The 11057-nt window shown below is 36.4% G+C and overlaps 2 protein-coding genes across 3 annotated transcripts in view; both read right to left on the bottom strand.

The window, feature by feature from the left end:
• The window catches only part of aff1 (AF4/FMR2 family member 1), a 19754-nt gene extending 17914 nt beyond the window's left edge, over nt 1–1840 (bottom strand). For both annotated transcript variants that reach the window (XM_015376425.1, XM_015376424.1), the window contains exon 1: nt 1618–1840. In XM_015376425.1, the coding sequence (XP_015231911.1) occupies nt 1618–1634 (17 nt within the window). In that variant the 5' untranslated portion in view covers nt 1635–1840. The remainder of the gene's footprint in view (nt 1–1617) is intronic.
• A 5706-nt stretch (nt 1841–7546) lies between these two features.
• LOC107085805 (bone morphogenetic protein 6-like) lies at nt 7547–8965 on the bottom strand. Its single transcript, XM_015376357.1, has 5 exons — nt 8844–8965; nt 8353–8510; nt 8178–8264; nt 7965–8095; nt 7547–7696 (listed from the first exon to the last, which is right to left on the bottom strand). Exons 1-5 carry the CDS (start codon nt 8963–8965, stop codon nt 7547–7549), a joined length of 648 nt encoding a protein of 215 aa, XP_015231843.1.
• Between the last annotated feature and the right edge of the window lie 2092 nt (nt 8966–11057).

Here is an 11057-nt window from a genome sequence, read left to right on the forward strand (position 1 = left end):
TTTTTTATTAGGGGTGTAAATCACACGCATCATGGCAATTCGATTCAGTATCGATTTCCTGACCCAACAATTCGATTATTTTCGATACACAAGAATACACCACGATGACAATGTTTCAAATTTGAAATAAATCAATGAAAGCTGTAATATGTAATAGCAAATAACAGAAGTAGAAAAGTTGTACTCCACCTATTCCTGTTAAAACCTCATTCACTGAAAAGTAATAATACCCCTGCGTTATAAATTCTGAAAGGCCTTGCATCAAAAAATACTGCACAAAATCAGTGCAATGATTACTATGCAATACCTCGGCTCCAGACGTCCCCGCCCCCTCCTCAGATACTCCGCTGCACCTCTCCAAAATTGTAGCTGACCGCAAACAGTGCCGCAGACAGTAGGCCGGCTTGTTTTGTTTTTATGACCAAAATTGCGGAAAACAACTCGTGAAGTTCCAAGCCAAGGAGCCCCAAACTGATGGGGAGATGGAGCGGGGACCCCCTAATTTTATATTTATTGATGAAATTGTGTTATATCAAACTAGTCCTATAGTCACGCTATTACAGATGGAGAAATGTAGCGGAAGTAATTTTACCCTGGGATTATTACAGTATTCCTAATTGGGATTCCTGGTTGATGGGACAGGTGTTGTGAATGAAACTGTGCCCAGCTCGAAAGAGTGTGTGTCGCTGAATGTGTGCATTGATGACCGAAAGACATCTTCTGCCTCCATTGATCTATTTACTACAGTGTGTTGAACTCATTTTAATTTATACTTAAAGACATTTCAATTAGTTGAAAAAATTGCAGGGAAGAATATGTATATAAATATACAAAAGTCTAATCAAGCAAAACTTTCTCGACCCCCATGCAGTACCTCCGTGGACCCCCCAGGGGTCGCGGACCCCCTGTTTAAGACCTCTGATACAGATAATAAAAAATAAAATAATAAAAATAATCATTAGAATAAAAAATCCCTTTATTGTCCCACAATGGGAAAATTCTGGTGTGTACAGCAGCAAAAAAGATAATAGAAAAAACTGTCAAAAAATGTAAATTATATATACACACACACACATTTTTTTTTTTTTTTATGTATCTATTGTCAAACAGAGTATTAACCCTCACAAGTCATGCTGAGTAATTTGTTGTCAAGCGCCATTCTCTGCTCTGAGCTGGATGGAAGGCACTCAGACCTATTTAAAGGGACAGCTCCGCTTCACTAACTAAACCAAGTTTTTTTTTTTTTTTTGTCGAACACGTAGCTGAAGAGAAGCATGTATGATCATAATGAAGCTGACCGTTTCATCTGAAAGGGTGTATGCCCATATAAATATCATGCATAAACCCCAAAGCTCCGACTCGCAGCTGGTAAAACCCAGCCAGCCCTTTCCAGCTGATTCCACCTCCTCCGTCGACCTGAATCCTCGCACGTCTCCAAGTTGGTTTGACACCTCCGACGTTCATTCCCTTGGTTATAAGCACATAAACTCTAGCCAAACTAAGTGTAACCCAAGACGGGACCAAAGCCCCGCCACCAGCTGAGGAGCATTAACCGGGGTCAGGAACCGTCTAGGCGGGGGTAGCTGCTACCGGTTAGCCGCGGAAGGTTGTGCCTACCTCGGTTGGGATGCCATGGTGCAGTGCGCCTCTCGCAGCGACCAAAGTTCGTTGTCATTCGTTGTTTCTTCCTGGGGGTCCTCACCGAGTGGAGGTCTCCACACTTGGTCACATTGTTTACCGGTAAACTTAATATAATTGTTTCAACTGCTTAGAGTTTTTATTTATTTTGTAGTTGTCAGCTAAGTGAGCGTATTTTGGGTTCAGTCCAGCCCGTCTGCCTATCGGACTGTTCCACCCTACCCAGCCACCCGGGGACCAGCCTCGGGTTTTATACACTAATTCCACCGAGAGACGTTTAAAAGCAGGAGTTTTACCGATTTTTGTTCTTTAAAGATACAAAAAAATACAATTAATAACAATAACAGCGGCGTTTTATCGTGGCTTTGTTAGGAATTATTTTGACACATTCTCTGCAGCTCATGTAAAGTTTTAGAAATCACCCCTACATGACTGAACATGGTACTGCCATCTGGGTGTATTGTGTTGAACCTACTGGACTGTCAGTTCAAAACAACAGTTTTATGTGAGAGTAAAACTAATAATAAAGAAAAACAAAGAAAGATAAGAAACCCCAACATTGAAACAATCTACAGCTATATTCCGAGAGACAATAGAAATAAGAAACATACCTGATAGATCCGATTGTTAAAGACTTGAAAAGATCAATCAACAGCTTTTTAAAAAGAAATCTATGTAGGATTTCCAAAAAGTTTTGCTTAAGTGTCACATCCTGCATTTTTTCACAACATGTCACATTAAAACCAGAAGCTTTATTTTATTTTATTGGAATTTATAGCGGCAGTCCGACACAAAACAGTGTGCAGTAAGTACATGGTTATATGGCCACATTTTTTAACAACAACAACAAAAAAAAGGATCTAACATGAGTGGATGTTTTTGCATGGATTTCATCCTATCCCCTCCTTTTCCACTGTTTCCTCATCATAACCTTTAATCAGACAAGCAAATAAGAAAAAAGGCACAAAAAACAAAAGAAAAACAACAAACAAACAACACAAAAACAACCTACAACTATTTAATTTGAAAAGTACCCTTAACAGGTCACACAATGCCCAGCAGGTGGCACCCTTTCCTTGCATTGGTTGAAATACAACATAGCAGAATACAATAAAGTAAAGGCTAGTGTGCTTTCCATAATATGCTGAATTATATTAAACTGTCAGGGAGAAATTGGCAATTAATAGGGCAGACTTCCTCAATATACAACTATGACACAATTGAAGAAAGCTATGCATTTTTTTTTTTTTGCATTTCTAAAAACACAAAATCTGCTCCAGCCTTGTAATTTTTGCAAAAAAAAAAAAAAAAAAAAAAAAACTCAATAAAACCAGATATTTATTTGAAGAGGGAAATAATTGCTTGCACAGCAACAGAACCCTGAATATTCAAAAGAGTCATGGAGTCATGCTTTAGAGTTTTACATTCTTTAAGTCAATAAAAAAAAAAGTGCACAACGTGTATATGTTGTGTAGGAACATGTCTAATAGAAGCAGCAGATTCTCTCTTCACTTCAATGCTTAGATGCGGTCATCGACTTTCAAAAAAGAAACAAAACAACACCAGGCGCATTATAAGAGCGATAAGATTACTTTCAAATGATTGCATATTCATAGCAGCAAACAGGCTTGACATGAAAATGATGATGTGAAAATGGTGATGTATTTACTCCTGGAAGGATTAAAAAGTAAACACCTGATTGTTTTGACTGTTGGCAGATAAATAACTTCATGCAGCTTACTTAATTGGATTTTTTTTTAACACATTAAAGTCTTTTTTTTAAATTACATCATCAATAATAATTTGTATTGAGTTTAATCTTTTTTTTCTTGACGCAACAGCATTCAAGGTTGAAAAATATTGTTTATTATTTAAAAAATAGCTTTCAAAACACACATTTTTTTTATAAAGGTAAAAGGCTTGCGCAGTGCTTCATTTTCAGGTAGAGGTATTGAGTATTTAAGATAAATCACATTTTAATTGGCATATAAATGTGAGCATTGTATTATTTTTTTGTTTTTATTCATAGCTAATTATTATGCCTTGCATGTAAAGCGACAAGCATGCATCTCATTCCATTAATTTCTTTATAACAATAAGTTTTTACAAAGAATGTTTTCATTATATCATTATATACATTTATATAAAGTTTTTCAAAAGCCAAATCTGGATTAAAAGTAGGGCTAAAGTGACTTTTGTGGATGTGTATGGCATCGAGCTCTGCGTGACTTTCTGGACCAGACCACCTAGTTTTGGTCTCCTGATTACAGACACAATCTGAGCTGAACACAACCACTTGTTTAAGCAGACAACCTTTCTTCACTAAGCTGACCATTAATGTTCTTAGTGGTCATCCTAGAACTATCTGCAGTTATTTAAATCAGTATCTCTGGCTTAATCATTAGTAGCATTGACCTGAGGCTTGTCTTGATAATCTACAGCAATATATTCTATTTACAAAATAAAGTTGGCTATATTGTATTGAACTATTATTTCTCCTTAATACTTTTTTAATGTGCTGATTATATATTTACAGGCTGTTTGCACAGTTCATTTGAAATAAGAACTTTGACCAAAGAAACATTCCTATTAAAGTACCCTTTTCCTCTTATTATTTTCCTATCCGAGATCTTGTTGACTGGGCTGGTTTACATTTCTCTGCCAAAATGTAATTAGAAACGGAGGACAGTTAAGAAACCTGTCTCCCAGTTCGCTTTCTTGTGTAAAAACTTGCACGCAGAACAACTTCTCTGTGCCTGGCGTGGTGAAGTGTGGCGTTACTTCGTAAATAAGTCCACAGCTCTCTGCTATTGCTGTAGGGCTGTTGTTGTTGTCCAGCGTTATGGGATTGGGACCAGTGGTTCTGACGTCCAACTGTTCATTTCCCTCTGCTGATACGTCCACAGGCACCACCACATACGCGTTCTTGAAGCTATCTCCTGTGAGGCACTTCAACGTGGTAGACCAGCAGTATTCCCCGGGGTCTCCTGTTCATAAAAATCAATTGATAAATGACTTAAAATGACTCGGATTAGATGTGAAGGATGTAAATATTACCATTTGATGCTGGCAGCTAAAAAAAATATTTTTTTTATGGTAATTGTAAAAATGTCTCTAAAAAATCACTTAGTTTATTTAAAAAAAAAAAACAAGCATAAAGCTCATGACAGATTTTAGCTGCAAAGATAATAAAATACATATTTATACAGACATGATCACTTACTGTTGTATTTATCAGAGCAATCATATCCAATCACCTACATAATAACCTACATTGTTGAGGTTTAAAGGTTCTACATATTCTTAACTATGCATTTTTATAATTTCTTTATCATATGGTTTAAAGTAAGGAAAACTAAATAATTGGCATCTTTAAATAATTGTATGAATGTGAACTGAAACTAGATTTCTTGCATATAATAAAAAAGTTTCTATACATTAGTTAGTGATGTATCAAAGGGAGTTTCTGTGTCCAACTCTGCCAAAGTCTCTTTGTTTCTTACCTTCTGTGGAGTCTGTCATCCGTATGTTGTGGTTGTCCTGAAGTTGCAGTTTTTTAGCATATGTCATTGAACTGCACGCTATCAAACAGTCCGTTGGTAGTTTCATAGAGCTGGGCTTCGGCATCAGCAGCGTTTCTTTCTCTGAGCACTTGACTGCCCCAGTACCCAGCAAAAGATGGGACATCAAGCCGAAGGACACCCAAATGCTGAAATACCCCATCATTCTATCCGCTGATGATCTTAAGAGACTAAAGCCGGCAGCTCTAAGCTGTAGGCCCAGGTCCGAAAGGACTTTATCACTCAGAAACTGTGCACAGACGCCTGCAGCATGAGTGAAAACATCAGTAGCCAGTCAAAAAGACTGCAGAGTATCAAAGTTCCTCTGAGCAGCACCTGGTCTTTCGAAACACACAGCCAACATTTCTTCAGCTCAGATTTCCCTCCCTCTTGGCTTCATTTCATCAATTTCTGCTTGTCAAGCAGGCATAAAGGACTAGCTTTAGAAAGAGCTTCATAACATCAATCCTTCACTTTTAAGGATATCAAGGCATTAAACTGACGGAATAAACAAACAAAGCATTTGAGTAAGTTTTTTATTCAAATAATTAAAAGCAAGAAATCACAGAATCATTACAAATGATTAGAAAAGCAAAGGAGTGTCCTAAAAATTGGGTCTAAAAGTGTTTTTTTTAACTGAATAGTTGCACACGGTGTAAATAAAACTCAAAAACTTAAACTGTGAGGTAACTTTGTGACGTTAATACAAGAATGACATAAAAGTACTGAAAAAAATGAGAATTGTCACCACTAATAAATCATATTAATTTACATAGATAAAAACAACAATAAAACAATAAAAAAGCACTGAATGTATATTGAATATTGAGAGAAGTATTTTTTAGCAGTAGATCTACAGCTAAAAAAAAACAACAGGGAAATAACTGTTTCAAATTTAAAGTTTGAATAATTAAAACATGAAAAAGAATTCTTACATAGGAAAAATTCATAAGATATATACACTGCAAAAACGATCTTAAAACGAGTAAAAATTCAAATAAACGTATTTACCCTTAATTTGAGTTGGTAGATACAATGATCTGCCAATGGAATTAGTATGTTTAACCTCAAAATAAGAGAATTAGATGCAGTTGCAGCTGCAGTTTTTTTTTTCTTATTTAAAATGTAAATTGTATTTTTAACTTACCTGCTTAATTCAAGAAAAATGCACTTAATTTAAGAAAAATTGACTTACTTAGATTTAATTTTTTTGCAGTGTATACATATAAATGATCATCTAAGAGTTTAGCACATTTGAATTAAAGTCTCTTTGATAAACATAGAGGCATTTGTTTGTTAGAAAAGACTGGACATTTCACATTACCAGTGGAGAGTCGGTCTTATTTGTTGTCAGGTTCAAATTAAACTGACACCAGGTTTTAATTGCAGGGTGTTTTTCTGTAAACATTCTGAATGTTCCATCACTGCACTTTAATTATTCTAAAAACACAAATGCTGTTTCCTTTAAAAGGTGGAATGCCCAAAGGTTGTATGCCAAGTAATGACTTGGAATAAAAAATTGTAAGAGTGTTTTTATTTATTCCCTAATCTTTGTTGATTTAGTCTTTAACTGATGAAACTTTACATTTTTGGTACTTTTATATGTTCTTACTTTGTACTGTTTTTATGAATACAGTAATTTTACAGCTTTGAGTAAAAAAGAAGACTATAATTATTATTATTTCATGAGGTTTAAAGTTTGATTACTTTTATAAACATTCTAGAGATTCCAAACCAAGCGTTCACTTTAAATCAATATAAGGCAATGTAAAATATACACACTTATTTTCGACCCTGGATTCCCTGCTGAGAACAAATTGTAATCTTTCCCATAGGAGGACATAGTGGCCTCACTATTCAGTGAAGAAAAAAAAAAACTGGCGTGTGGAGTATTTGGCATAGCCCTCTCTCACATTTTTGAAAGGAACACTGAGTAACTGTTAGCAGCTATAAATAAATCAACTGTCCTCGAGGGGATCATTCATGTACATGTCATCGGAACCTTTCTATGGTCTTTTCCTGCTGAATTAGATTGAAAATCAAAGCTTATAAAAATACAATATCTTTTTTTCATGTCTTTGATGCTGATTTTTTGTTAAAACAGCACATTTATGTAGTGGTCATGGGCAGAAACATATTTTTTATTACTTGCAGGCTCAAGAAATCTGTTTTCAGTACAAGGGAGCAGCAGGAATTCAAAACCGAGACTTTGCTTTGGTTCCCACGATTACTGCTGAGTACACTAAATAACAATTAAAGATAGAGAAACAGACAGCAATACAGGTGGGCGATCTGTGTACAAAGATGTTTTGGGATCTTATGCCAAAGACTGCAGGACATACCCCAGTCTATTCTACACTGGGCTGCTGGGCGTTCCCAGGTCCGCAGCCACAGCTTCTTGTCAGCATCACCGGAGAGATGACAATGGCGCCGGCTTCATCCATGTAGACCAGATTAAGGTTTTCTTGCAAGGTGGGCTGGCAACATGGCAAATGGCCCTAAATGCACAAACAGATCAAAAGTCAGTCAATCCTCTTATATACAAACTTTGTTGCTTCGTAAAAAGTTGCAATACTTAAGGTGTGCTAGAATAAAAACAAGAAAACAACAAAAGATAGCCAGAGTTTACAAATAGGGTGTGACAAGGAATACTTAAATCAATACATCTGAACTGGCATTCAATGATATATTTATACATGCATCGCATTTATTTTTTTCTAGAAGTTGAGCAAACATTTCGGGTCGATAGTTTGTCAGGATGCATACCTGTGTGCTGGCATCCTGGACACTGGAGGAGGAGGAGGGACATTGCATGGTGCCATCTGCTGGGTTGCACAGAGCACACTGAACAATGTTCAGGCTCAAAGGATGGATTACCCAGCTGTCCCAGCCCAGGTCTAAAAGGTACAAAATGTGAAATCAGATCACAGAAAAAAACAGACTGTTTCTGTGTATACATTTTTACTGATTGTTCAATACCTTTCATGAAGATCTCTGAGGCTACAGAGCAACATCTCATTCCTGTGCTGTTTCCACTGTCCTGCGGAACAGGGTAATCAGCAGCTGCTGAAGAAAGAGGGAGATTGTCAGCTTAAGTGACATAACGCACGGTTGGTTCCAAACATCCAGACCTGGCCTTATGGATTCCACTTACCTGCAATCTTCCTGACACTTTGAGGGATAGTGGTGAATGTTCTCAGCCATTGCTCACGGACGCTATCTATTGTACCAGCCGGCACCTGTGGCTCAGTCTGCATGTTGAGAGCCCTCAGCAGACCCTTTCTGATGGACTGCAATGACTCATCCTGGCACCTGAATATTACAATCATCACAATTTATATTCTTACATACATTTTTATTTAAAATGTATGTATACACAGCAGTTTAAACTAGAATTTGTAATGTAATAAGCTAACATTGTTATGCCAATGTCATAAATCTGAGAGGGAGCTGAGGAATTTTGTGATAAAAGGTGGACACTTGAAGGGAAAGATTTAGAACAAATGTTGTAAAATAACCCTGGGACACAGATAAATTACAATTCAACCATATTCCATAATGGTAAACCTTTACAAAATATTTCATGTATAGAAATAAACACAACATCTTACACAACATCACAACAACTTACTGGATGACACTGACCTTTGATGGGAAAACTGAGATTTAGCTGAAGTTGCAGGGTCCTCACTGAGCGGATGCAGGACGAATGCAATCACCACTGAAGACCCAAGACACATCATCATACTTATGATTGCAAAATACATAGCGGTGGAACAGTGTGGCCAAGGCAGGTTCCAAGACAACAAAGATGAATGTTCTTCACGTACTTCTTCTGTGGTACTGTTAGTTGGGGCCTGGGAACCTGAGTTTTTATCTTCTTTCACCCCAGTGTGGCCTTGAGATACTAACACAGTTGTCTTGCCCCCCTGCTCTGTGTGAAAAAGTGCTAGGAGGATGATCCAGCAGGGGAAGACCAATAGACAGACCCAAAAGAAACATTTTGGAATGAAAGGTGGGAAGGAGACTAAATTAGCAAAGCCACACATGCTGCAATATGTGCTTAAAAGTACATCACAGGACAGAGCTTAGACTGTTCCAGTTTTTTTTTTTTTTTTTTTTTTATGTAGTTCTGGAGTTATTTTGCCAAATGTAGAGTGTAATAACAATCCCTTAAAAAGTATTCACACCCTTCATCACCTTTTTTTTAAGTTACAACCATACAGTTCAATGCATTTCACTTCGAGTTTATATTATGTCCCAACAGAAAGGAGCACATACTGCCAAGTGAAAGAAAACAGATTAATCCACTCATTTGTCCATCTGTCAACAGAAAAAAATGCTGACCTCTATCTGACTCTTAAGTCATTTAGTGTTTGCAGCAAGAGGCTGCATATCAGCTATAAGTTTGTGAAGAGCGTGATCTGTACTGCCATCATCTACTGGGGTTACAGCATCAGAGTGAATTATATAAAAAAGCTCAACAAGCTGATAAAGAGGCCAGCACTGATCAGAGAACTCCTCTAAAAAATATTTCACAAAGAAGAATTCTTCACAATGGTTAAACAGCAATACAGATCAATAGAGTGTCTTCAGTCAGAGGCTTTTTCAGTTCCGGTGCAAGACAGAACTCTATAGGAGATCCTTCTTGCATATTGCTTTAAACCTATGAGTTCCAATAACAGTTAATTTCCTATTTGGAATGAATAAAACATGTTTGAATGAGGTTAAATTTAATTAAATTCTAGTTGACCTTACTTTTGAATTGAATAAAATAATGTCAAATAGTCAAATTGAGTCAAATAGACTTTACCTGACTTGACTTGAATTGAACCGAGCCTTTATTAAATAAAATAAAATAAAGTAACATTGAATTAAATTAAATGCTCAGCGGAGCAGTGGGTAGCACTGCTGCCAGAAGCCTCTGGGTTCGATTTCCGGATCAAATGGATACCAGAACCCCTCGTGACCCCAGCTGGGATAAAGCTTGACAGAAGATTAAATTAAATTGAACTGAATCGAATTGAAGTGAACCACACCTTTATTAATATAGATATTCTCATTGAGATCATCTAATTTTCAGAAAAGTCATTTGTTAATAAAATTAAATAAAAAAATATATTATCTAATTTTACCAAAATATTAATATGGTTATTTAAAACCTCTGACTCAGTTAAATAAGCCATTAAAATATGAGTTAGAAAGTTATATTTCCTGGCTTAACATAACGAGTATCCTCCTCTGATAAAGATAGCAGTGGTGTTATTCCCTTGCAGTTGTTTATCAAGGCCACGATAGAAATGTAACAAACAAATGTGGAAAAAATGCTGCAGGTGATGTTGCAATCTCGGTGCCAGAGGGTTGGAAAAAAAAAAAACTTCACAGAGTTAAGCGCTACACTACACACTCGTTCTTTGTCCTTTGGTGCCCTCAAACAAGATCCTTTGCCAAAAATGGAACTGAAGCAAAAACTTTCTCATGAGGCCTAAAACGGGGTATCTGATCAGGTGCACTGGATATCAAACCATATTTCATCCAGAGAGCAAGAGGAATGTCTGCTACAAGCAGAAACAAGACTTGTGGTTTTCTTTGTGTTTAATATTGCATGTGAGATGGACCTGCAGAAAGAATTCATGACAGCATTTTGCACTGCAGTATCTCACGGAAGGGTTTATACCCTGTAAAAGTTGTAAAGGTTTGGTTACAACCATTAACGTTTATTTATTTATTTATTTATTTATTTTTTTATTTATTTATTTATTTAAACTACTGATATGAGGTTGTAAATAATTTTAAAGTGAAATGAAAATCTCGTTTAATTTTATGTTTGTTTGCTAGAAACTAAAACATAAAGAGTGC

Source organism: Cyprinodon variegatus, unplaced genomic scaffold (genome assembly GCF_000732505.1).
Source record: "Cyprinodon variegatus isolate N-32 unplaced genomic scaffold, C_variegatus-1.0 Scaffold134, whole genome shotgun sequence".
NCBI lineage: Eukaryota > Metazoa > Chordata > Actinopteri > Cyprinodontiformes > Cyprinodontidae > Cyprinodon > Cyprinodon variegatus.